The following is a 23,483-nucleotide window of genomic DNA, read 5'->3' on the forward strand; positions in this document are numbered from 1 at the left end:
ACTGACGGCTTGTAGTAAAATGAGACGTGTCCTCTTAAAAAATATTTATAGTAGGCTCTGTACACTTTGATATCTGAAAGTTATAAAGTATAAGTAGAGGCAAAGACCTATTTGAAGGATGTTCTTCTTAGAAATTGAAAAACACGTGATTTTTCTTTTCTTTTCTCGTATTTTTTTCCATTTCAAATTTCTCGGCGTTGGCTTCGAACCAGTGAAGGAGGGCTGAGGGCCGCGGGGTGGAGGTCCTGGGACACCCACCCACACACCCACCCAGCCAGCTCATGAGTTCCCAGTCTCACAGCCGTCCGCCGCGTGCTACAGGAGGAGCTTTCCGTTTCGATGGATCTTTAAAATCTTTCCCAGTCTCTGTTTGGCCGTTGCCATTCCTTTCTTTAGCCGCTTGGCTGTGGAGAGACGAGAAGAGAAGAGAGAAGAAAAAAAATGAGTGGCGGGGCCTCAGGACATCCACCGTCCACCGCTGCTGCTGAAACGCCCCTAGTGGTCAAAACCTGAATGGATTAGGACAGCGTTTCTCAAAGCGCTAGCATGAGGAACAGCAGCTACGACCTTTCTGTGTGTAGCGGCAGCAGTGCGATGCAAACTAGTGAGACAGTAGAGCCAGTGTGCCACATACAGGGGGCCCATGGTGGTCTGAACCCCCCCCAGTTAACCCATTAGACCTCCTGAAAGCCTCAAAGCAACATTTTTAAGGGGGTCTCATATATATGTATATATATATATATATATATATATATATATGTATATATATATATATATATATATATACATATACATATACATATACACATATATATATATATATATATACACACATATATATATATATATATATATATATATATATATATACATACATATATATATATACATATATATACATATACATATATGTATTTATTTTTAAAAGGCTAAATATATGTTGACATATTCCAAGCACCCATGAAATATATATTACAAGGTTATTATAGGCCTGCGTGTAAAGGAATTTTAGCTTGGTGTTAAGTAACAATCAGTTGCCGTTGTGTAGTTGAAGCTGTAGTTGAAGCTGCTGTGATGGAGCTGTAGTTGAAGCTGTAGTTGAAGCTGCCCACCTTTGGCGTCGGCGGCCCCCAGACGCTCGCCCTTGGCCAGGCTGCTGCTGCTGCTGCTGTTGTTGGTGGTGTTGGTGGTGGCGCTCTGGGAGTTCGTGCTGTTGTTGTTGCTACTGGGAGAAGACATGGACGGCCGCCTGTGGCTGAGGAAGACCCCCGGCGCCATGGGCTGCGGCCCCCCCGCCTTGGTGGTCCCCGTGCTGAGCTCGTGGTCGGTCAGGCTGCCGTCCTGCGAGTCCACGTTGTGCTCCGGCGAGCTGTTGTCCTGAGATTTGGGCTCCTCCACGACCACCGCCTTCTTTTTGGTGCTCTTCTTCTTCTTCTTGGTTTTCTGCTGCTCCTCCTATGGCCACAATTTGCATTGCAACATATATACTATATTACATTACATTATATTATATTATATTATATTATATTATATTGTAATTATGTTATATTAAATCTTAATTAGCTTTTATATCACATTTGTTAATAAATTATATTAAAATTTTAGTCCGGTATATTACATTTAAATTATGACATTTTTAGCTGTTATTTAGTTTTTATTACTATATTACATAATATTTTTTGTGTTAATATTATTTTATTTGTTTTCATTTACTTCTATCTTCACTCTCCCCCTCCTGATCTTGCCAGTGAGCTACGGTGGCCTGTGCACCCAAAGCTGGATCTATATTCTTCTTCGTTGGTTTAATATAAAAATGAACAACCAAGCCAGACTTCAGGCGTAGAGAGGAGCAGCGACTCCACTCAGTGACGCACCTGATGCGAGAGCTTGGCCGCCGCCGCCGCCAGCCCCGTCTCGATGGAGGCCACCCGGGCACCGTCTCTGGCCGGCCGCTCCTGCCGGGGAACCGACGGTCCTACGCGCGCTGCAGTGACAATGATGACGTGTTACAACTCCATCCTTTCCAACCCTGCTGGCGAATGGTGCCCCCTCCCCCCCCCGCCTCCTAGTGGCTGGTTGGCACCTACCTGTCGGGCTGTACGGAGTGTCGTCGCTGCTTTTCCGCTTTTTCGACCTGGACTTGAAAACAGGATTGTCCTCCTCGGACTCCAGCGAGGGGTAGACTGAAGAAAAATCAAATCACACGGCACGTTACCACCTGCCATCAGCTGCTGTTTGTGTGTTTCCTGTTTTATTTTGATAGCCTTGTCTCTGGGTTTTTTTTTCTTGTGGATTCACTTCCTGTTTCTGTTTTCCCGCCTTTTTTGTGGACTGTGAGGTTCTCCATCCTCAATACCAATCTAATCTAATCTAATCTAACCTAACCTAACCTAACCTAACCTAATATAATCTAACCTAACCTAATCTAATCTAATCCTTCACACACAGTATGCATATTTAAAAAAAATGAAATATTAGACAGGGTGATCTTAAATATCTTAAAGATCTTAAAACTTTAATGTTTTTTTTTTTGCTTTTTTTTAATCTTTTTAAAAAATATGAGAGGCCCTTAAATTTTGCTTTGAGGCTTTCAGGGGAGAATTGGGGGGTCCGACCCCCTTGCAGGTTCTCACCATGGATGTTTTATAAGAACTGGATACCGGACTGGCTATATGGCGGCAAGCTGATTTTTTCCCAGTGGCCACTGGAGGCACTGCAGCAAAGAAAAATTGAATGGGCCCAAAAAAAAATCCCATTAAGCGGACGGTTGGAAACGAAAAGTGAGATTCCTGAGATTTCACTTCCGTGTTCAAAGCAGCAGGACGGTGCAGGCGCACGTTGCGTGCGCTTGAATCACACACTCAAGGTTTCTGCTGGGTGGCAGCTGTGAGGCAGCTGTTGGCTCGCAGGACCACCACCCTCACTCACAACAATATCTGGGAATTGGGATGATGATGATGATGGGCTGAGTGGGAGGGGGGGGTCCAAAATGTTTCCATTGTGCAACAAAAAAAAAAAAAAAGCATGTCAGAGCAAGAATGTCTCTGCTGAGAGCGACTAATTGGACACTAATGAGAAGTTCAAAGAGGGAAAACGTGCAAAGCAACAATCGGGACGATTCTTGTTGGAGGCATATTAACGAGCTGCTGTGTTTGGAGAGGCTTCACAGAGAAACACGCCTGGTGCGCAACCAAAAACACAAAGTGTTGGTGGCGGCGGTGGGGGGATAAATTATATTTCACTTCTTTTTTTTTCTTGGGGAAGACACAGCAGCGCAGTGATCAGCACCGTCTGCTGGATCCTAGGGTGAAGGCAGGGTGGCACCCAGACTGGACTGCTCAGCAGCTCATCGCCTGACTGGTCGCCCTGCTGACTGACTGACTCAATCACTCAATCACTTGAATCACTGAATCCCTTCAGGAGTCTCCGGCTCTCACCGTAGTCCGAGTCCTTGAAGCAGGCGTCCATGTGGTCCTGCTCGTCGTCGTAGTCCAGGCTCTCCACGCTGCTGCTCTTCCTGGGTTTCTTGGGGAGCCGCTTGTTGGGCCGCTTGGCGTCGTGGTTGCCGCCGCCGCCGGCGCCACCGGAGCCTCCTCCCCCTCCTCCTCCACCGCCACCGCCGCCCTTCTTGCTGCCCGACACGCCGTGCGAGTTGCTCCTCTGCTGGCTGCTGTTTTTGGACTGGCTGTTGCTCCAGGGCTGCTGCAGGCTGTCTGAGGACGACAGGTTGGCCATGGACAACATGCCCTGGATGGCCTCCTGCGTGCTGGGGGACGCAGGCGGCTGGCTGCAAGCGGGAGGAGAGAAAGAAACCATTAAAAAGACATTGAGTCAGTGGAGAGGCCAGAGACGCGATTCGGCCTCGTTGTCTTTTGACACTTGGGAAATAAAACCATATCAAGGTTCAGTGTGCAAAATGTTTGAAGGAGGCTTGACGGCAGGTTTCATATTCAGTTCACTGGCAAGATGGCAGTATCACAGCAAGACCAGGACCAAGACTATTAGAGTCGGGGGCCACAGTGGGCTGTAAACTGTGCCAGAGGGGGGGGGGGGGGGGGGTAGCGGAGCAGCAGCAGATGGATGGAGTGTTGTGATGAGCCACCTCATAGGAGGAAACAATCCGTCATGTTGCTGTAATGTCAATGGAAAATGATGCAAAGCAAAGTTGCAACCAAATCAGAGTCTTTGCAGCCCCACCAGGGTGTTTAGCTCTTAGAACCACCCAGAACCACCCAGAACCATCCAGAACCACCAGGTTGTTTAGCTCTTAGAACCACCCAGAACCACCAGGGTGTTCAGCTCTCTATTGAAACACTGAAAAAAAATGCATGAAATACAGATAATTTATGACTCAGCTAAGATAAATATTTTCTTCAAGTTCGGTGGGCCGGATTAAAAAGCTTCACGGGCTGCATCTGGACCCCGGGCCATAGTTTGCCCACGCCAGAGCAAGGCCCTTCTTGCTCTATGCATATTCTTACATGTCTATGATCACCATCCTATGGGCAGGAAAACCGAATGACTTTTTATTATACTGCAGTTATACACTGTTATCAATGTATTTAACCAATATAAAAAAATTAAAAATAAATCAAGCCAGATTTTACAGACTGGACCTTTAAGGGAATCAAAGTCTGACCTCAATAAAACTATGAAGAAAAAAAAAAACAATTTTCACAGCCATTAAGCCGTTTGGCTGCGAGAACGATCGCAGGGAATTTCCTCATTAACGCGCAGAGGTCGAGCCTGAGGAAACAACTCTTCTCTTTTTTCACACAGTGTTTTCTTTCCGTCTTTCACTGCTCATTTGCTGCCCTCGCTGTGGCGCAAACAGACCATCAAGAAGCGGCACACAGCGGCCAAGAGCGAGCAGCGAGGGAGGAGCCCTGCAGCGGGGGTGGGGGGGCTTTGATCGATCGAGGCGGGATCAAACAAACATAACCGAGTTGCCGACAGAGTCCGGCTAAACTGTTGCAGCACTCGCTGCTTGTTGATTGTTTGGCTGGCGAGAGGAAATTATAAAATTCTCTCTTTTCTTCCTCCTTCACCCAGTTGCACTGGAGTGTGTGAGCGGGTGCAGGCCATTAAGAAGCACTGAGTCGGAGAGTAAATACACACAGAGGAGGCTCGGATGGGAAGCAGCTCTCAGGCTAATTGTCATCGTCGGCTGTTTTTTTTGCGTTTCCTCTTTTATTTTGATAGTCTCGTCTACTTGTGTGTTTTCCACGCTTTACATCCTGTTTGTGTTTTCCTTGTTTCCTTGTTTTTATTTTGCAAAGACCGGCCATGGAAACGCAGCTGGTGTCAGGTGTGCCAGTGAAGAATTATCCATCTTGAGGGAATCTGGTCTAAAAAATAACACAAACGTTCCACTGACTGAGCTTTAAAAGCAACGAGAGCCTGTTTTCCTCCATCAACCCCACCCAGGATATCAGCTCTGTGTGCATCTGATAGCAGTGGAATTAGTTATACTAGTACCAATAAAATAAGAGACTATATTGTCATATATATTGTTATTATGCTTTAAAAAAAAAAAAAGTTTTTTAATGTAAAAAATGGCTCAGGTTGGAAAAGTGGTCCTGGTCTCCTGGATGTCTCTGTGCGATCACTGCTGTTTCTTCATGGTGCTCAGCTTTTCTTTTTCATCCTGCCTGGCCTGTCGTCTTTTGTCCTTCATTTAGTTCTGTTTGTTATTTAAAATGAGCGAGTACGTCAGAGTGCCTTTATCTTATCCCAAATCAAATACACCCCAGTAGTTTAACTACCTGTTGTTGCTGTAGTCGATGCCGCCCACTTGCTTGCTGGCCTGCAGCAGGTCCAGGATGCCCGCAGCGCTGCCGCTCTTCTTCTTCACCTTGGAGTTGCGAGTCTTGACCTCGGGTTTGGCCTCCGTGTCGATGTGCAGCGTCTCCTCGTCCGACGAGTCCACGCTCTGACGAGAGAGAGAGGGGGTGTGGGGGGGGGGGGGGAAGACGCACTGGGACATGAGTGGCTTTGTTTCACGCAGCCTCTAAATGACATTTGTCAAGTGATGATGAGCTTTTTCTAAAGTTGTTGTGTGTGGGTTTTTTTTTTTAAGAAACGGGCCGGAATATAAAAATCTGTCTTTCCACCGCGGAAGAAGGTTTGCAGAGCGCTACAGCTCCCTCTGCTGGCGTCATCTGACCAAGCTCTCCTGCTGCTCTACTGCAGGCTGGAAAACTGAAGACCATTCAGCAAACACAATGTGAGACACGAGTTGACTAAATTCCTTCCAACTGTGTTTCACCTCCCTCTTATCCCACAATGCATTGCCCAGAAGAAGAGCGGGTACAGAACTAACAGCTCTGAAGCTGATTGGAGCCTTTATTGGTTTTATCAATACTGAGAAATGAAGAAATTCCTGTTTACAAAAAAACAATACCACAGAAAAATGTCTGCAATTGAAAAAGTGTTTTGGTTTTAATGGAGAAACTGGAGTCAAACTGGAGCCAAACACATCGTTGGTGTGATACTCACCCTGGTGGTCAAAGGTTGTAACTTTGGTTTCTTGGTTGGCTGAATGGGTTCTCTGATGTCTGACAAAACTGCATGGAGAAAATGGGCGTGTCATTAAAAAATGAGCAGGGCTTGGGTTCATTAATCACAACAAACAGTTAGAATTAGAGTCTGGTTAGCTGCTTCACCACATGACTTGGACGGCGGGTCACATGTTAGGAGAGAAACTGAAGGTGAAGTCGCCATCAAGTTAACATCCTCCAACAAACAACCTCAGAGTTTGGAGAACATTTCAAATAAAATCCATCCAAACTACTCTATCCAAAGACGGCCAGTAAAACTCCAACAAAAGAACTTTAATCAGAACTTTGTTTCATTGGATTCTGATGCCTTCTAGTGGGCCTCACTTATTGCTAATGTGCAAAGATCAAAGTCCCTGCTACTCACAGGACTGGTCTCTCTTCAGCGTGTTCTTTTTCCGCCTGATGGGGAACTCGTCGATCTTCAGCTCCCCCTCGTCTGACACGTACTCGTACTCGTCCCGCACCGGCTTGGGTTTGTCCTCCTTCAGGTTTTGTAACGATCCAAAAACACTGGAGTTCGTCTGAGGCTTCAGCGTCTTGGAGCTGAAGGGAATGACAAACAACAACAACAACAACAATAATAATAATATTAATAATGAGAATAAGAATGAGAAGGAGAATGAGAAGGAGAAGAAGGAGGAGAAGAAGAAGGAGAAGGAGGAGAAGAAGATTTTTTGATTTTTACAATCACATTTATTTACAAAGTACAGGCTAAAAACTTATGCACCTTTCCTAACATAAATAAATGATTAAAACAAAGAAATAAATGAACTAAAAAATAAAATAATGAACAAAGAAGGAGAAGGAGAAGAAGGAGATTGATTTTTGATTTTTGAAAAATAACATTTATTTGCTGCTCTCATTTCCATTAATCAATCAAACTAAATAAATAAATAAATAAATAATTTTCTTGTTGTTTTTTTACACAAGCACGTCGAGAAGAAGAAGGAGAAGAAGAAGAAGGAGAAGGAGAAGAAGGAGAAGAAGAAGAAGAAGAAGAAGAACAATGTGGTTTCTCTGCATGGTGACCTTCAGTAAGAACCTTTCAGGTTTTGATGATTCCAGATATTTCCTACATACCCAAGCATCTTCTTGTGGGACATAGTAAAGCTGAACTTGTTCTTATTGCTGGACAGCACTGCTCTGTCAAACTTGCACTCCTCCTCCATTTTCAGAAGGGAATCTGGTTTACTGTTCTGTGAAATTCAGAGAGAAAGAAAAAGAGCGACACTCAGCAGTGGTTCTGGTGCCAGTTCTGGACTTCATCAGGAGTATTTTCAGACAGGCAGCAGAGTAAACACAATTCAGGAATTAAATATTCCCGAATCAGGAGCAAAAGCATTATCTTCCATGATCTTAGTTTATGTTTGGATCTTCTCTTCTTGTTGGGATGAAGCAGACATTAAAAACCAGTTAGTGGTTTTATGAAAAGCCGCTGATTCAGGACTCGTTCACCACAGCAAAGTCTTGCTTGGCCAGGAGCATTTTGACTTATGGCAGACACATATCAGAGTTCTGTTTCCAGGTCGTCCCACAGCCTGGCGGCGATGGGAGGATAATAAAACACATCTGGGCAACAATAGAAAATATTTCCATCAAACAAATATTTACATTAGTTTAACCTTCAGATATGGAGGTCAATTCTGTTTCACATCTGTTATTGCAGATGTTTTTATTGCCAGTCCCTCTTTCTTCTATTGTCTTACTTTCCTATATGTTGGCTGTGCACTGAAATCTGTCCTATTTATTTTCCCTGACAGTGAACCTCAGCCATCACCTTCTAGTAGGACCTCCTGTATCCAGTCACCACAGCTCAGTATGCAGTCTATGCATTCATTGCACTTTATATTATGTATACTGATGCCGTTTCCATTGATTGAATTTCGATATTGTTGATATTTAACACGTCAGTTGTCTACTCAGACGGGTGGCAAAGTGATTGGTCGGTGTCACACAGCCGCTCCGATTGAAGACGGCTTGCTGCATTGCTGCAAACGTTTGCTTGGAAAAGGTCCAGTAGCAAAATGTTGCAGTAAATTCTGCTAGTTGGCCGTGTGTGAGGGAACTGATTTCTCTTGAAACCTTCTGAGCTGAACCTGAGCAGAATGGACACTGAGGAGGGATGAGGAGTTAAAGCACGACTGAATAGTTGCTCCTCAGCCACTCAGTGAAGCTGTGTGTCTCAGAGACTCTTGAAGCCTCTTCAGACAGTCAATCCTGAACCTCACGTGATGACACCGAGAGAGGAGAGCCTGCGCCCGCCTGGGGACGAGGCGCTGGTTCCACTTCTCCAACTCAGAAGGGTGGATGTTTGTGGAGCAGCTCTGATGAGCTGCAGACCGCTGACGTGCTACTTAGGGCCACATCGTTCTCTTGATTGCTTTGAAGTCAGACGTGAACATCAATCTGGGACAAATTCCTTCCCCGCCCCCCCCTCTCGGTTTGTCAGCTTTGTGGAGCAGCAAGCATCTCTCTGAAGGTGCCAAACCTGGAGTTTGTTTTGACTTGGAAGAGTGCGTGGCGGCCGGTGGAGAAGGAAAAACCACCCTGTCAGGTCAAACATCTCCTACCTTGTACTTCCATTTCGCTTCCGTCTTGTTTTTATTCTGTTCTCTGATTTCAAACTTCTCCATGTTGTTCTGCTTGGACGTCTCCTTCTCTGCCACGGTGAGGCCGCTCTTCACCACCTGCACAATGACAGATTGTTGTTCATTTAGACAACAGGAGATCTTCTCCTCATATCACTTCTGGCTGCTCAGATCCAGAAGTGAAGATGAAAACTGTGGATTGCTGCCTCCTCCTTGGCTGAAGCAGTGACAGAGAGTTTGAGAGTTCCTGCAGCAACCGACTGCAACAATTGAGTCCAACATGCGGAAGAAACAGGAAAGAGGAACTTCTCGTTGTCCCGTTTACCTTTGTCTTTTTTGGCTGCTCCATTTTGCTCAAGATTTCTTTTGCATGCGACTCGAGAGCTGCAAAGCTGGAGGGCTTGGTGGGCGGCGGCGACTCTTTCTCCTTCTTTGCTTTCTTCTTCCCTCCATCCTTGACTTTTGGCACCTTGGGGGGCTTGGGGGCTTTGGGAATCTTTGGGGGCTTGGGGGGTTTGGGAGGTTTGGGGGGTTTGGGGGGCTTGGAGGCTTTCTTCCTGGACTTCTCTCTGCTGGGAGACGGGACGTGGGCTGGAGACACGGGCTCCTCCGGCTCAGAGTGAGTGGGCGGAGCCTCCTCCACCGGCAGCTTCAGACTGGGCTCACTCTTCACCACTTTGGTTGCATTCTGCAAACAGAGCCAATCAGAACTTGTTGTAAATACACATGAACCCGCTCAATCTAAATAAGAGCAATGGATGGACCTAAAAAGACATTAGAGAGGATCTGTACAAAAAAATAATAACTCTGAAAATTAAAATATTATGAATTTATTGTAAAATGAATAAAATAAGAAGAAGATTTTGTCAATGTGATAATACATACATATATTCTGACTGGCACGACGAGTTTAACATTAAAATTAAAGGTTTCTTGACATTTTAGACAACATTTCATTTGATTTGATTTGATTGGATGAAGTGAAACAGTGGCGAGCGACTACCATACCTCTGACAGTCGGATCTCCTTTGCAAGATCCTTGATCAGTTGTGATGGCTTCATGTTCTCTGGCAGCTCATCTTCATGCTCCAACAGAGCCTGTGCCAAAGCAGGGTGACACACAGCAACACACGGAGGAGGATCAGCGCCACAAGAAAGAAGAGGAAAAAAATTGAGATGGAATTCCCCCCCCCAAGTTTCCAAATTCGAGAATAAAGCTGAAATTTCACGATTAAAGTCGAAATTTCGAGAACAAAGTTGACGTAAACAAGACGAAACTTTGTGAATAAAAATCAAAATGTTGCAATTAAATGTCAATGTGAAGTAAGTCAACGTTTGGAGAATCAAGTTGAAAGGTTCTGCCTGCGAGTCCAGTGGAGAACTTCTGCTTGGCCCGCTTCCTGATGGATAAATGTTGCCTTTCTTAAGACAATTTTGACTTTATTTACAAAATTTTAACTTCAAACTCGAAATGAAAACTTGAATAAAAATCTCCCCTCTGTAATATTCTTTCTCTTCTTCCAGAACTGGGCTCCTACCTGTTTCTTAGTCCACGCTCTGAAGGCCCCGTTGATGATCTTGGCACCGTGCACCAGATATGGGGCTGGCTGCTTATTAGCTTTATGGAGAGCTTTGAAAAACAGACACGGAAACAGAAACGAACAAAGACAAGAAAACATCTCCAGCTGTAAAAATCATGTCATGCTGTTGCTATTTAAGAACAATAGAGGGCGCTGTGGCTCAAAACAAAGTCCTGTGAGACCTCACGGTGAGTGCAGGGCTGAGACGGAGGCACCGCTGACACTCTTTGGGAATTCTTAAACAATGGGAATTTGATAGGGAAGCACGGAGTTTGAATGGAGAAGACGCAAACTACAGGGAAAAAAACCAGCTGTACCTTTGAATCGCTCCAGTAGGTGTCGCCCCACGTACCAGCACGCCGTCTCAAAGTTGGAGAAGGGTGTGAGACATTTCACCTTTAGTCGCTTCTCGATTTCGTAGGCTCTGTGGAGAGAGAGAGAGGCCGCGCACATCAGCTCAGCAGCGCCACACAGTGGCAAATCGTGCATACAGACAGTTTGAATATTGTACGAGAGGAAGTGAAAAACTGCCAGCTTAAAGCCAGCGGACACTACAGGGTGAGGTCGGCCACCGTGGAATCCCAGCCGTTCCAACGACTCTTCACAGAACTGAGTCGTGAGTCGTGAATCGTGAATCGTGAATCATGATTCGATGTTCGTGCGTTCAAACCTCATTTGCATTTCCACACTCAGGTTGTGGACGAAGTGTCCAGAGAACGCCAAACAGTCGACCGGGGTCAGTATTGCATTAATCCAGCCTGCAGAACACACACAAGCAGTAGAAACGTCACAAATGTTGAAAAAGAATTCTGAATGATTTCATTTGATGAACACCACACAGCCCTCAGTCTGCACCAGGAATTCAGCTGATGATGATATTGCGTGTCACTATACTGGCGTGAACGATGTAAAGGGGGAATAGAGGAATCGAAATAGAGACAATCAGCCCACATGCAGTGTCAGCATGTTGCAAGTCCTTCTGCCGTTGGTGTGATTAGACGGTGAATGAAGGAAAGTCACTGAGCCAAAAGGAACAATTTAGAACCAAAGCAACCACACAAGTTTAAACTATCAGCAAGTGGGGGCCAGGCAACCAGAGTTCTTCTTTCCAGCTTCACCACAGCTGATCAGCTGCTGGCAACAGTCCAGATTCACTTCAGCTAAAGACACAATCGTGTTGGAAAGTCAATAATTAATGATAATATGATATAATATTCCCTGCATACTCCTGCAGTTTGATTTGATTTGATTGATTGATTTCAAACATGAAAGAAAATGGGAAAATAAAAGGGATATGTAAGTAAACAAACAGCAGTGAAATATACATTAAAATAATGTCATTCATGTCCGAAAAGGGGTGGGAGGAAGTATAAACTTATATGTACCCACCCCTAAACTCAAATAAATATACAAACTTAACTAGTTGTATGAACTAAATGAAGTTTATACAATCAGAGAGTCCAAGGACCCTCTAGAGTCCAAGGACTGTGGACGCTTCAGACGGGGCGTCTGTCTCTGCACTGCTGTTCTGTCATATTCTCCTTTGTACTGTCAGACGCGGCAGCGACGAGCGCGGCACTCACCTGATGGGATGAACAGCGTCTGGCCTTGCTTCAGTATGCACTTGTAACACCTGTCCACCTGGTCGGCGAAGAACATCTCGCTGTGATTGGACGACGACCTCCAGCGTTCGTACAGAGACATGTTGGCCGAGGTGGGCTTGATGAGGAAGAAGATCTTCTCTCCCTGTTCAACAATCACAAGAGTCGACCTCAGCGACCTGGACCCGACTCGTCTGACCGTGAGCTGGAGTGTTGGGAGTCGGGACGCCACCAAACCAACCCAGAACCGAGACACCATCAAGACCAGAGAGCAGCGACAATTCCACTTTGCTTCTGAATGGAAGAGCAAGATCTGAGCAGCGTAGGCCAGAACCAGCAGACAGCGGCTCAGCTTCTTCCCCCAGGCTGTTGCTCTGATGAGCTCACATCACTAACACAGATTCACAGCAGTTACTGTGCATTAACCATCCTCACTCATATTGCACTACACTCAACACTTCCACCTTTTCTTTATCTTTCTTTTTATCTGTCACAGGCTGTACATATATAGACTTATATATATTTTTTTAGACAGACTTGTATATATTTTATATTTAGGAATTTTTAGGTATATGCGCACATTTAACAAATACTTGTATATCTATATATATTTTTATTTATATATATATATATATACTATGTAGACTTGTATATAGATCCTTATTTTACTCCTCCACCGAGTCCACTGTTCATAGTTTATAGTTTATTTATACTTCCGGTTGCACATTGTTTACCCTTACTTTTACTAATTCCGTAGTTTGTTTTATAGAGAAAAGCCGCAGTGAAATTCCTTGTTTGGCCTGCACAAACGTGGTCACTAAAGCTGGTTCTGGTTCTGATTCTGATTCTGTCTTGAACATTCTGCTGCTTTGCCAACTATTTTGAACCGTTTAAAAAAAAAAATTACTTTGCTTCATAGAACAAAAAAAAAAATGAATGAACTAGGAATAAAGTGTCAGGGTGTCACTCTGGGTGTCACTCTGGGTGTCACTCTGGGTGTCACCAACAAAGTGTAAAACGGCAGCAGCTGGATTCTTCTCTGTTATTATCGTGTTATTACAGCCTTGGCTGAGTCTCCACTGGTCTGGATCAAAAAAAAAAAAACAGTCTGTCCAGTCTGAGACCGACACCAGACCCAGCAGAAAGGCCTCAGATTCCGAGACAAGACCCTTGAAACTAATCTCCAGGACTACAACAACTACAATGAGCAAAAAAAAAAAAAAGGCTTCAAATCTGAAGTGTAAACATAAAGCAAGAGAAGGTAAGTGGTGCAAATGTTGACTGTCTCCGGGCTACACTCATCTTTGACGCACACCTGACCCCTGGAGCCAACAAGACAACAGTGAGACAGCCAGCAGCGGCGGCGGCGGGCGCCACAGACCTTCAGCACGTGGTACCAGACGGAGGCGCCGCCGCACTCGATGTGGAAGTCGGTGTAGCTGTCTTTGACGCAGATCAGGCAGTACTTGGTCACTTTGGGCTTCCCCAGCAGGGCGTCGTCGGGCCAGTAGTTCCCCACCCAGGACAACTGCCGCACAATCTGTGGACTCTCCACAATGTTGTTCATCCTGCCACAGCAAGCGCACGCACACACACACACACACACGCACACACATTAACAGCATGAACCTTTCCAGACACTGTTTCAATAGTGCGTATTCACAGTGAATGGATAGATGTATGGATAGATAGATAGATAGATAGATAGATAGATGGATAGATGGATAGATGGATGGATAGATGGATAGATGGATCGATCGATAGGTGGATAAATGGATAGATAGATGGATAGATGGATGGATAGATAGATAGATAGATAGATGGATAGATGGATAGATGGATAGATGGATAGATGGACAGACAGATTAGAGACCTCACCTTGTGTCAGAGAACTCCAGGTTAATGACATTTAACACTTTCTTCCTGTTTGTGCTGTAGTAATAGTCAACAAACTCCTTCAGCTTCATTTTGCTGTCAGACTGCTTGGTGACGTCCACGACATCCACACCGACGTCAGGGCCTGAGAGGATGAGAGGAGGATGGAAGTGGGCGTTACTGAAGGATCAAACCGTGACCTTGGGGTTTTCGGAGCGTCTAGACCAGCCCTGGGCAAACTCTGACTGCTGGGCCACAGTGGCTTGTAAAAGGTGCCGGATGGATAGAGTGTTTCGGTGAGTCACCTCAGTATCTGTCTTTGTTTTGCTCTTGATTGAAATGGCTCTTAAAACACTGAAACAATGGATGACATGCAGCTATTTTATGACTGACTGACTACTAATATGATTTCATTAAGTTCAGTGGGCCAGATTAAAAAACCAATGGGCTGCATATGGCCCCCGGGCCATAGTTTGCACACGCCTGGTCTAGACTCACTAGAGGGCCAGTTTCACAGAGTCTTCAGTTCTGATGGTTCTGATAGTTTAGTTTAGTCCAACCGTCTCTCCGCCCATTGGAAAAAACTTTGCAAAAGCTTCATTGTACTTTGCATATAAAACAGCCACAACACTTCAAACTGCAGTGAAGTCACGGTAGCTGTTGTACAACAAGTTATGAACCCGTCTATAGTGGTTCAACCTCCAGTTCTTCAACTTGTGCCATTACAGAGATGTTTAGATTGTAGAAGCACTCCGAGGCACAGGAGGGCGCTGTTGTGATGAGTGGTGGTGGTGCTGCTGCAGCTTACCAACGTAGTTCTCCACATCACTGATGTAGAAGGTGGGGGCAGGCATGGACATCCCCAGGCCCTCTTTCTTCTGGACCAGGATGGGCTCGTTGAAGCCGTTCTCCTCCAGGTAGTCCATGGTCAGCTGACTGCCACTCAGCTTGGCCACCACGTCGTCGGCACTGCCAGGGAGAGACAACCACTGGGGTCACGCCTTCTGGATGCTGCTTCAACTTCAAATCAATCAATAGAGGTCATATTTTCCCTGACACATGTTCAGAGGCAATGTGACAGTGCCACCTAGTGGAAAAGATAATAATACCGGAGAGTCCTTCAGCACGTTTCAAGAGCAGGGGGTCACCGACATGGTTGCATCCCTACTGAGGAGCCATGACGAAGCTCTCAGGTTCAAAAAGCTTGGTGACTCCTGTTCTCGAGTAAATTTTTAATTTTTTAATTTTTTTAAATTTAAGAAGTTATACAGTACTGCCCAGAACATTAGAACCTCCTGAGAAGGTTGTTGTATTTGCCCATGTGTGAACTCTTCTGAGCCAACAACCCAACACAGACTTGTTAAAGGCTCAGGAGCCTTTTGCAGGGGTTTTGGATTCTTTGGACTCTTTGAAGCTACAAAACTGAAGCTTTTCACACTATTCTAATGTTCTGAGTTTGTGGCTTTGTGCTTTTAATAAGCTGAAAATCTTAATCAGCAAAGTTACAACAAGGAACTGCTTGAGATGATCAATAAAAATGTGTTGCTTTCATCTTTGATGTTAAATTGCCAAAATAAAACAACTTTTACTCGATATTCTCATTTTTCCGGTGGTACCTGTACATCCCAGAATGCTTTTCCCCTGTGTTTGTCATTGGACGGTGTTTACCTGGGAAAGGTCCTGCTGCGCAGCTCCTTAATGAAAACCTGACTGCCATTCTGCACAGCTTTGATGTCTGTGCTTTGTCCCGTGTCATTTTTACTCCAGTTCTTCTTCTTTTTCACTGCCAGACAGAACAGAACGCACACTCGTTGTCAGCACCGCGGCTCACAAAACGACCCGGGTCAAAGCTTTCGCAACTTTCTGCTGCTTTGCTTGGCAGAATGGAGCCGGCGGGGAAGAGCGGGAAGCTCCGAGCCTCGGCGGCCTGCTACTCACGTGTGGATTTGCCGTGCGTTTTCTCGCAGTTGGGACAGTGATATATGTCGATGTCTGGAGCATCATCTTCATCCACCTCAACGCAGCTGAGACAACAGATGGGGAAAAAAAAAAAAAAATTTCATGAGGCAAATGTGAGCATGGTTCAAAACACGTTAACACTTTGGTTAAGGGACTTCTTCCTTTTTTCTACCTAAACAGCGTTTTTTTTTTGTTATTAAACTTTTTTCATTGGAAGAAAAGTAGGTTATACAAGTTGCTCAACACTACATATCGTTTAAGCATCTCCTGATAGATAATGAAAGAAAAAGGAAGGAGACAGTTATAATCAAGTGTACAATTAATTAAAATTGAATAAAAATGAAAATAAAATAAAGACACATTTATATAAGACAGCAGTGGAGGGTTTGCATTCTCAGCCTTGATTCAAACCCTGACAGAATCTGATCTGGTAGGTCACCTTCAGCAAGCATCATACCGACAGGAAAGAGCAGCAACAGCGTTTTTTTAAAAACAATGTACGAGTTTGGCACAAGTTTGGTTTAACATCAGGACAACGTGTAACTATGAGGGAAACAAATCAAATCATCTCATGTCAACGGTTATTAAAAGCAGAGCATTTCGATTCAGTCATTCAGTCCAAGCGGCGGCAGCATCAAATCCACGTCACCTCATTCGCAGTTAAACATCTCTGACATCAACATTTTATAAAAACGTCCACGACACAAATATTCTGCTTATTCAACAGTATTGATCTCGATTCATCACGGCACGGTTCAGTTTAACTTATCGCAGCGCTCACGTCAAAATGACTTCAACACTCTGAACGTCCCAACAACTGCTTCCAGCTGCAACCTTCACTGTCTGCACGAGCAAATTCCAGCCGGTGGGAGGGGCCCAGTCTGGCCTCAAGTGAACTGGTGAGGATCGTCCAGCGTATCCCCCTGCTCCTCGTCCCCAGCTGCACCACACCACCTGCCCACTCGCAGCACTTTAAGATGACAATCAGCCCAGGACAGACTGCAGTAAAGACTGAGAACTGGGAAAAACACACCGCCATCTCTCAGCAAAGCCCTGAGAACCTTGATGCTGAAGAGACAAAGCTTTGCTCAAGTCAAGTCAAGTCAAGTCAAGTCAAGTCATCTCTTCCAATGACGGTGCTTCTCTGATTAACTCATCACGCTCAACTGCTGCTGCTGCTGCTGCTGCTCTACTATTATAAGTCACTGATTGGTTCATTTATCCATCCACCTTCTTAGTTCCACCATGGAGGCCTTTAAACTTCCGGAATGTCTCAATCAGAGGGGGGGGCAAACTCTCTGACCGCTGAGCCACAGAAGTCAACTGTGGGCTTTTGCCATTTCTTGGTAGTTCACTAAGATGCATTGTTAACAGCGGACAACACAAGGCTACCTCAAAGAACACGAGTGGAACATAAAACACTAAATCATTTTTGACAGTTTCTGGAAATGTCGGCGGTAAACGGCTGTTGCTTCACGTTCATTGTCTGAGTCATCATTCCCAAATCTAATGAAAACAGAGGATGTGACTTGCACAGCGGTGAAATTCAGAAGTTACAGCAGAAAGCCGTACAATGAATAAGACGTCACTGCTGCTGAACGCCGGATCAACTTTGCTCATCACTTGAGGCACCTCAGCCATTAATGGAGCCAAGAGTCTGAATGTATTCTCACATTATTTGCGTATTTCACACACACACACACACACACACACACACACACACACACACACACACACACAGCACTTCTCATTTTCCCTTGGCCAATGATTCCATTGAAGACGTTTCATTGGACGTTTTGCTGCTCTTCCAGTCTCTCCTGATAACAGCAGCTACTTCCTTTACGGTACAACAGAACATTTAGTTCACCTGAGTAAAAACACGGCAAGTCATGTGTACTGTAGCAGCAGACGCACCAATACAAAGTTTACAACCTCTACTGCCTTCTCTCCCAAAATACAACTCCATCAACATGATGGCTTTTAATAGATTGTGGGAAAGAAATAAAAGAGATTGACTGTAATATGTTTGAAGTATCTGTTGGTAAAGCTTGAATGTGTTTAAACATGTTGCATTTACTCTCATTCACCCTGTGTGTATCAAGGGATGCATGCTATTCTTCATGGGAACCGGTTATGTCTTTCATTTCTGTACCCCCAAACAATGATTCAGTCCTGCATGACATCATTTTAATGTTGAATTATCGTTGATAAAATATGAAATTGAAAACCTCTCTTTGTATGAATACCTTGAACTGGATGGGTCCCTGCTAACGATAGACTTCCAGAGCCAGCCTCCAGAGTCACAGCATAATGAGAAGTCAGCCCGGGTCCTAACTAAACCGTGAACCCATTCCTCCCTGACAACATTGATGCTGATGCTTGACTTTGTTCTGGAATAATTTGCCTCAATTCGATAGCCGAGGCATCTCCTGAGCTGAGCAGTACAGAGAACAGCACTGAGATGTTTTACAAGATGTACTACATGGATGCTGTTGCTTGACTTTGCTGCTTATTGTGAAATCATTTAAATCAATCGAACAGCTGAGGCAGCCGCTGACTTGAGCAATTACAGATAAAAGCACTGAGATGTTTTACAAGATGCATCGCTGCACTTCACAGCAATCAGGAACAGCACGAACTCTCGATCACTAGGTGACAAACTGCTCGCAACAGTCAAGTCTCGCTCCAGTGGTGGGACCATTTGTGTTGGCAGAGCAATAGTACTGATTGAGCAAACAAACACATCATATAGCTCTGACTGGTGCCAACACATCAATGGTGGTGTGGAGCTCAGTCATCAAAAGATAAATCAATAATTGCTGTGGTTATCATACCCAAAATGCAACCATTAACCTACGAGGAGATCACATTGGTGCAGTTTTTCAGTGCAAAATGACTTCCTTTCAGTCCATTTAGTTTTTATATTTTCTGCTTTAAATGAAGAAGTTAATCGCGGCAAAAGACAAAATGAATAGCCCTTCAAATTGGAAGGAAATACAGTATCCTTTGCTGTAATCAGTGACCTTTGAATGAACCATCCTTCTGTTTGCAACTACTGCTGTGCTGAGTAGTCAAGACTGTAGGGGAAACTCAGAAATCGTACCATTCTCATAATTCTACACGCTGAATGTATAGTTGGTATCATAGGTTGCATTTAAACACAAGGTGGGTGGAGTTCGAGCAGGTTCAGCATGTCACCACGCTAACTTCAGAAAACATCTCTCCTCTCTTCACAATATAGAAGACTTTAACAAGATCAAAAAAATATATATATATATCATATCATCAGTGAAATGTATGGACTGAGCTAATAGGAAACATCTGGCATTAAACGATGAATGTAATGTAATGACTGACAGTGACGACCTCTTCATCATCAAAATCATGCAACAAAGTATGTAAAAAATGCCCCAAAACGTCACTTTCCACTTTGCTCTACCAAAACAATGCATGCAGGGAAAATAACAAAGTTGCTGCTAGAGAGCCATGAAGACGAGCTAGAAGCATGGGAGCCCTGCACTTTTCAGCAATGCTGCGGTGCACAGACAAGTTCAACCAACTCAACAGCGTACAAGTCAAACCAACATGGATTTTTTTATTTTTTTATTTTTTGCAGTCCTGGTGGAGCAGGTGAGTGGCTTTATCACCACTGGGAGATGGTTTCACTGCTGCAGGGCAAACGTCAGACTGACTGACTCTACGTACAGTAACTATATGAGCAACGACATTACTATCCCCCCTTTCTCTACATGAACGTGTCCAACGTGCCAGATGACAGCGTACAAGCGACAAATAAAGGGGAGCTCGGTTGAGAATCACTGTGATGGGGTCACTGTCTCTCCACTAGTAGCCTACATAGCATAACAGCTACTGTACACCGCAAACTGTCAATTCAGCCAGTCGGTCGATCTTCTGGTCGCCTTCAATGCTTCAACTGGCTCTGTGTGTGTGTGTGTGTGTGTGTGTGTGTGTGTGTGTGTGTGTGTGTGTGTGTGTGTGTGTGTGTGTGTGTGTGTAGCCTATAGACACGACAAGCTGAAAGCGCCTGGCAGTTGTTTTAACGTTCATTCGTACAATGGCTGTAACCGCGAAGAGCCCATGTTTGTACGTTCAAGCCAGCGTGTTGTGCTAGCACCGAGGCAGCAGCGGCAGCAGCGGCAGCAGCAGGAGCAAGCGGAAAGGGTTAACGTTCAGGCGCGTAAATACAGCTCGCTGCTTTCTGGAGGTCTTGTGTCCGCCAAACGAAGCGGACGAATGAACGAATGATCCCTTCTCTCCCCCCCCTCTCACAAAAAGAAAAATAATAATAATAATAAAGAGCGAATGCCGCAGAGCAGTGTGCAACACGGGTGAAACACAGTAGAACACGGGGGAGGCGAGCCAGCAGCGGGAGGGAAACACACACGACACGGCGATCAGAGGTCTCGGAGTCGGATCACAATTGCTGGTGTACGGCGGTGAAAGTGATGAGCGGCACCGGAGCCCGCGTCTGCTTATATTGCAGCGAAACCGGCTAAAAAAAAAGCACACACTCAACCACACAACACAACGCAACCGTGGCTCGAAGCACACAAGCTGGTCAACTCGCCAGACATGGAGGTTTAATGTTCAAGTGGCGTGAATTTCCTTCCCCCCCGCGTTAAGCTTCGGGGTTTTCAAACACGGGCTATTGTCAGCCATGGCTCCTGCCTGGCAGGGAGGCTTCGCGGGGCTTGAGCTCTCACTCGGGTTGTGATTTAGAACCGTCTCGCACACACGATAGGGGCAAGTCGGAACGATAAGAATCACGCTGGTCTTTACAAGCCATCACTGAAAAATACAACCGACGTGTGGGCTGGGGGAGCTGCTTGGCAAAAAAAAAAAAAAGGGCGGCGAGCGGAGCGGAGGGGACCGAGTGTTGCCGCGGCTTCCCCCGGCTGCCTCTGCCCGCCCGCCCGCTGCCGAGTTCGGGTAGCGCCGGGGACAGCGAAATGCCCGCTCGCGTCCGACAATTAGACGGCGGAACCCCAGCACGAAATCGCCACAACGGGACCACCGTAACTTTTGATAAGCGGCTCCACTTTATCGTTATTCGCGAGGAAAAAAAATGTCATAAGCCTGCTCCGGCTATATTTAACTCCGCCTTCTTCTCCGAGCAGCGGCCTCTCTTCAGATGTAGACGGGGCGACGGAGCGCCACAAAGCTGTCAAAACGCAGCCAGCCCTCGCCATTTTTGTCCGCTTTTCCGCCGGCGCAAACCGCCACCAAAAGAACCGAGCGAACAATCTGGCCTTACCTGCCGTGGAACCAGTCCTTGCAGGCGTCGCACTCGATCATAAACTGGGTCACGTCGTAGGGTAATCTGCAGATGCAATATACTGGTACAGTCGCCATGTTCAATTCACAACTACGTCGGGATGGACTGGGGGGGCTGCAGGAGGAACAACGTCCTGCAAACAATATGATCCAATATGATCTTCCCCAGAAAAAAAAGCCAGGGGCAGACCCGCCGGACACATGAAGCCCGTCACACGCACGTCTCCATCGCGCCGCGGCCGTCTCGGAGAAGCGGTGGAGGATCGTCGTAGGAGGCTCTCCTCGAATGCATTATTATTATTGTTGTTATTACTATGTGCATGCCCCCTGGTGACCGTGCTGCACCGAGACAGTCATATTAGGAGTCGGAGGAGAATGTAGCCGCGATGTCGCTGCGAACCAAATAAATAAATAACTAAATAAATAAATAAGTAGACGTGAAAGTTACGTCAGGGAGCTGCTTTAAATCGACGAGGCTCAAATCAGATGAATGAACGCCGGATTTATCAATATTTCCGGGGGGGGGTGGTGGTTATTTTTTTATTTTTTATTTTATTTTTTATTTTTTTCAAACGATACCGCTGGCGGCGCCATTCCAAACATAACCGGTGGGAGGGGGGAAAAAACAAAACATAATAAAGGTTTAATTTTCAGATCGTTTCCTATTTTATGAACAGTTGTACATTCAATGTAGGTGGCGCTCATCGCTATTGCACATACATACATTTAATTTTGATATAGCCGAATTTAATAGTATAATTTGGATTTTGTGTACCAGTGAAATGGTGTATTTTAGGATTAGGTTCACTTACACTTTCCAGAAGACAAAACCTTGCGCGCCATAATTTCGTAATCCTGCGTGTTAGGGTCCATAACAAATCTGCTGGCTCGACTTTTTTTTGAAAGTGAATGCGTGGATTTAAATGTGCACAAAGTAAACGTGTGATTGGAGTAAAGTAAAAATATTATTGCAAGTATGCTGCAGCACTCTGGCCCTTAGAAAAGAAAGAAAGAAATTATTTTTGACAGGGAAATTAAAAATGAGTCTGGCAAATTAGGTCCGTGGCATTTATCACTAATGCAGCGAGCAGTGGGGATTTGGGAACTACCATTTAAATAAAAAATATAAAATCAGTCAATATCACATCAAGATCATTAACAACATTGTCACTATTTACTTTTAAAGTGACACATACTACTTTCTTCAAGAGGCACTGATGCACTTCTTTGTGAATAATGAAGATCAACAACAACAACAACAACAACAACAACCATGCATAATCTGCACAACTCTTCAATTGCAAAGCACAAGGATCTTTTTAAGGGGTAATATTATGGCTCAAGTGTATATTATGGCTTTAAATGCATGTTGTCGTTTAGGTTTTCATTTTTTTAATCGAAACAAATAATGCATCACAATAATAACGTGTGGATCCGTGTTTGTACAATAGCTCTGCAGCAATGGTCACAGCGGAGGGTCCAAATTCCACTGCTATTTGTTCTCTGGCAAGAAAACGAGCAACTCAGTTCAAGTGGTCCACATTTATAACATTCGGTTTCATCTTTTATCTCCTCAAAATTTCGTCTTAGTCTTTTACGAAGATGGCAGCTTCTTTCCTTTATCTCTTGGCTGGCGGCTGTCTGCATGTAGTGCATGTAAGTGAGGATTACAACTGCACGTCTGAAGTCACCGCTAACGGCACTCTCAGGTTGGATGAGAGGCCTTTCATCCTTATCTCCATCCAGCTGCCCTGGTTCGTTCTGCTCCCCACCAATCTCAGTGGTCGGATCTTTACACAGAGAAGTTGATAGTTTTCTCTCCAGTGTCATTAATTTTTCCGTTCTCTTTTACAGTTTAATGTCCACACATTGCAGGCTTATAAGCATGCTTACGCTGTTAAAAAGAAAAAAAAAAGGACTTTGTATTGAGGCTAAAAACCCATTTTGAGGCAGCAGAGAATCTTTGATAATGGGCAAAACAAGACAGATACGAGCAGACAACTATCCATCTTGAACCTCCCTGCA

At 45.0% G+C, this 23,483-nt stretch overlaps 3 protein-coding genes across 7 annotated transcripts in view; 2 read left to right on the forward strand and 1 right to left on the reverse strand.

Annotated features, from left to right (window-relative positions):
• The window catches only part of hdac11 (histone deacetylase 11), a 400,302-nt gene that overhangs the window by 164,432 nt on the left and 212,387 nt on the right, over positions 1 to 23,483 (forward strand). The window lies entirely within an intron of this gene.
• Positions 1 to 23,483, forward strand: part of barx1 (BARX homeobox 1) — a 214,368-nt gene that overhangs the window by 52,984 nt on the left and 137,901 nt on the right. The gene's annotated exons all lie outside the window — the stretch shown is intronic.
• On the reverse strand, positions 32 to 21,805 carry phf2 (PHD finger protein 2). The gene is made up of 22 exons (XM_076013211.1): positions 21,439 to 21,805; positions 16,143 to 16,228; positions 15,873 to 15,987; positions 15,013 to 15,173; positions 14,208 to 14,349; positions 13,711 to 13,897; positions 12,312 to 12,474; positions 11,399 to 11,486; positions 11,046 to 11,152; positions 10,687 to 10,778; positions 10,157 to 10,246; positions 9,474 to 9,836; positions 9,131 to 9,247; positions 7,641 to 7,756; positions 6,925 to 7,103; positions 6,499 to 6,566; positions 5,766 to 5,932; positions 3,438 to 3,787; positions 2,088 to 2,183; positions 1,875 to 1,984; positions 1,113 to 1,455; positions 32 to 404 (listed from the first exon to the last, which is right to left on the reverse strand). The coding sequence occupies exons 1-22, from the start codon at positions 21,534 to 21,536 to the stop codon at positions 316 to 318; spliced, it is 3,327 nt and encodes a 1,108-aa protein (XP_075869326.1). The 5' UTR covers positions 21,537 to 21,805; the 3' UTR covers positions 32 to 315.

This window comes from Nelusetta ayraudi, unplaced genomic scaffold (assembly GCF_046127955.1).
Source record: "Nelusetta ayraudi isolate G7.1 ecotype Tasmania unplaced genomic scaffold, CSIRO-AGI_Nayr_v1 ptg000146l, whole genome shotgun sequence".
Lineage (NCBI taxonomy): Eukaryota > Metazoa > Chordata > Actinopteri > Tetraodontiformes > Monacanthidae > Nelusetta > Nelusetta ayraudi.

Excerpts from the sequence above, each read along its gene's own strand:
- phf2 (XM_076013211.1), bottom strand. The coding sequence starts at position 21,536 with ATGGCGACTGTACCAGTATATTGCATCTGCAGATTACCCTACGACGTG. Across the intron at positions 1,985-2,087 it reads CACTCCGTACAGCCCGACAG|CGCGCGTAGGACCGTCGGTT; the intron begins GTAGGTGCCAAC and ends TTGTCACTGCAG. Across the intron at positions 1,456-1,874 it reads CGGCCAAGCTCTCGCATCAG|GAGGAGCAGCAGAAAACCAA; the intron begins GTGCGTCACTGA and ends TTGTGGCCATAG.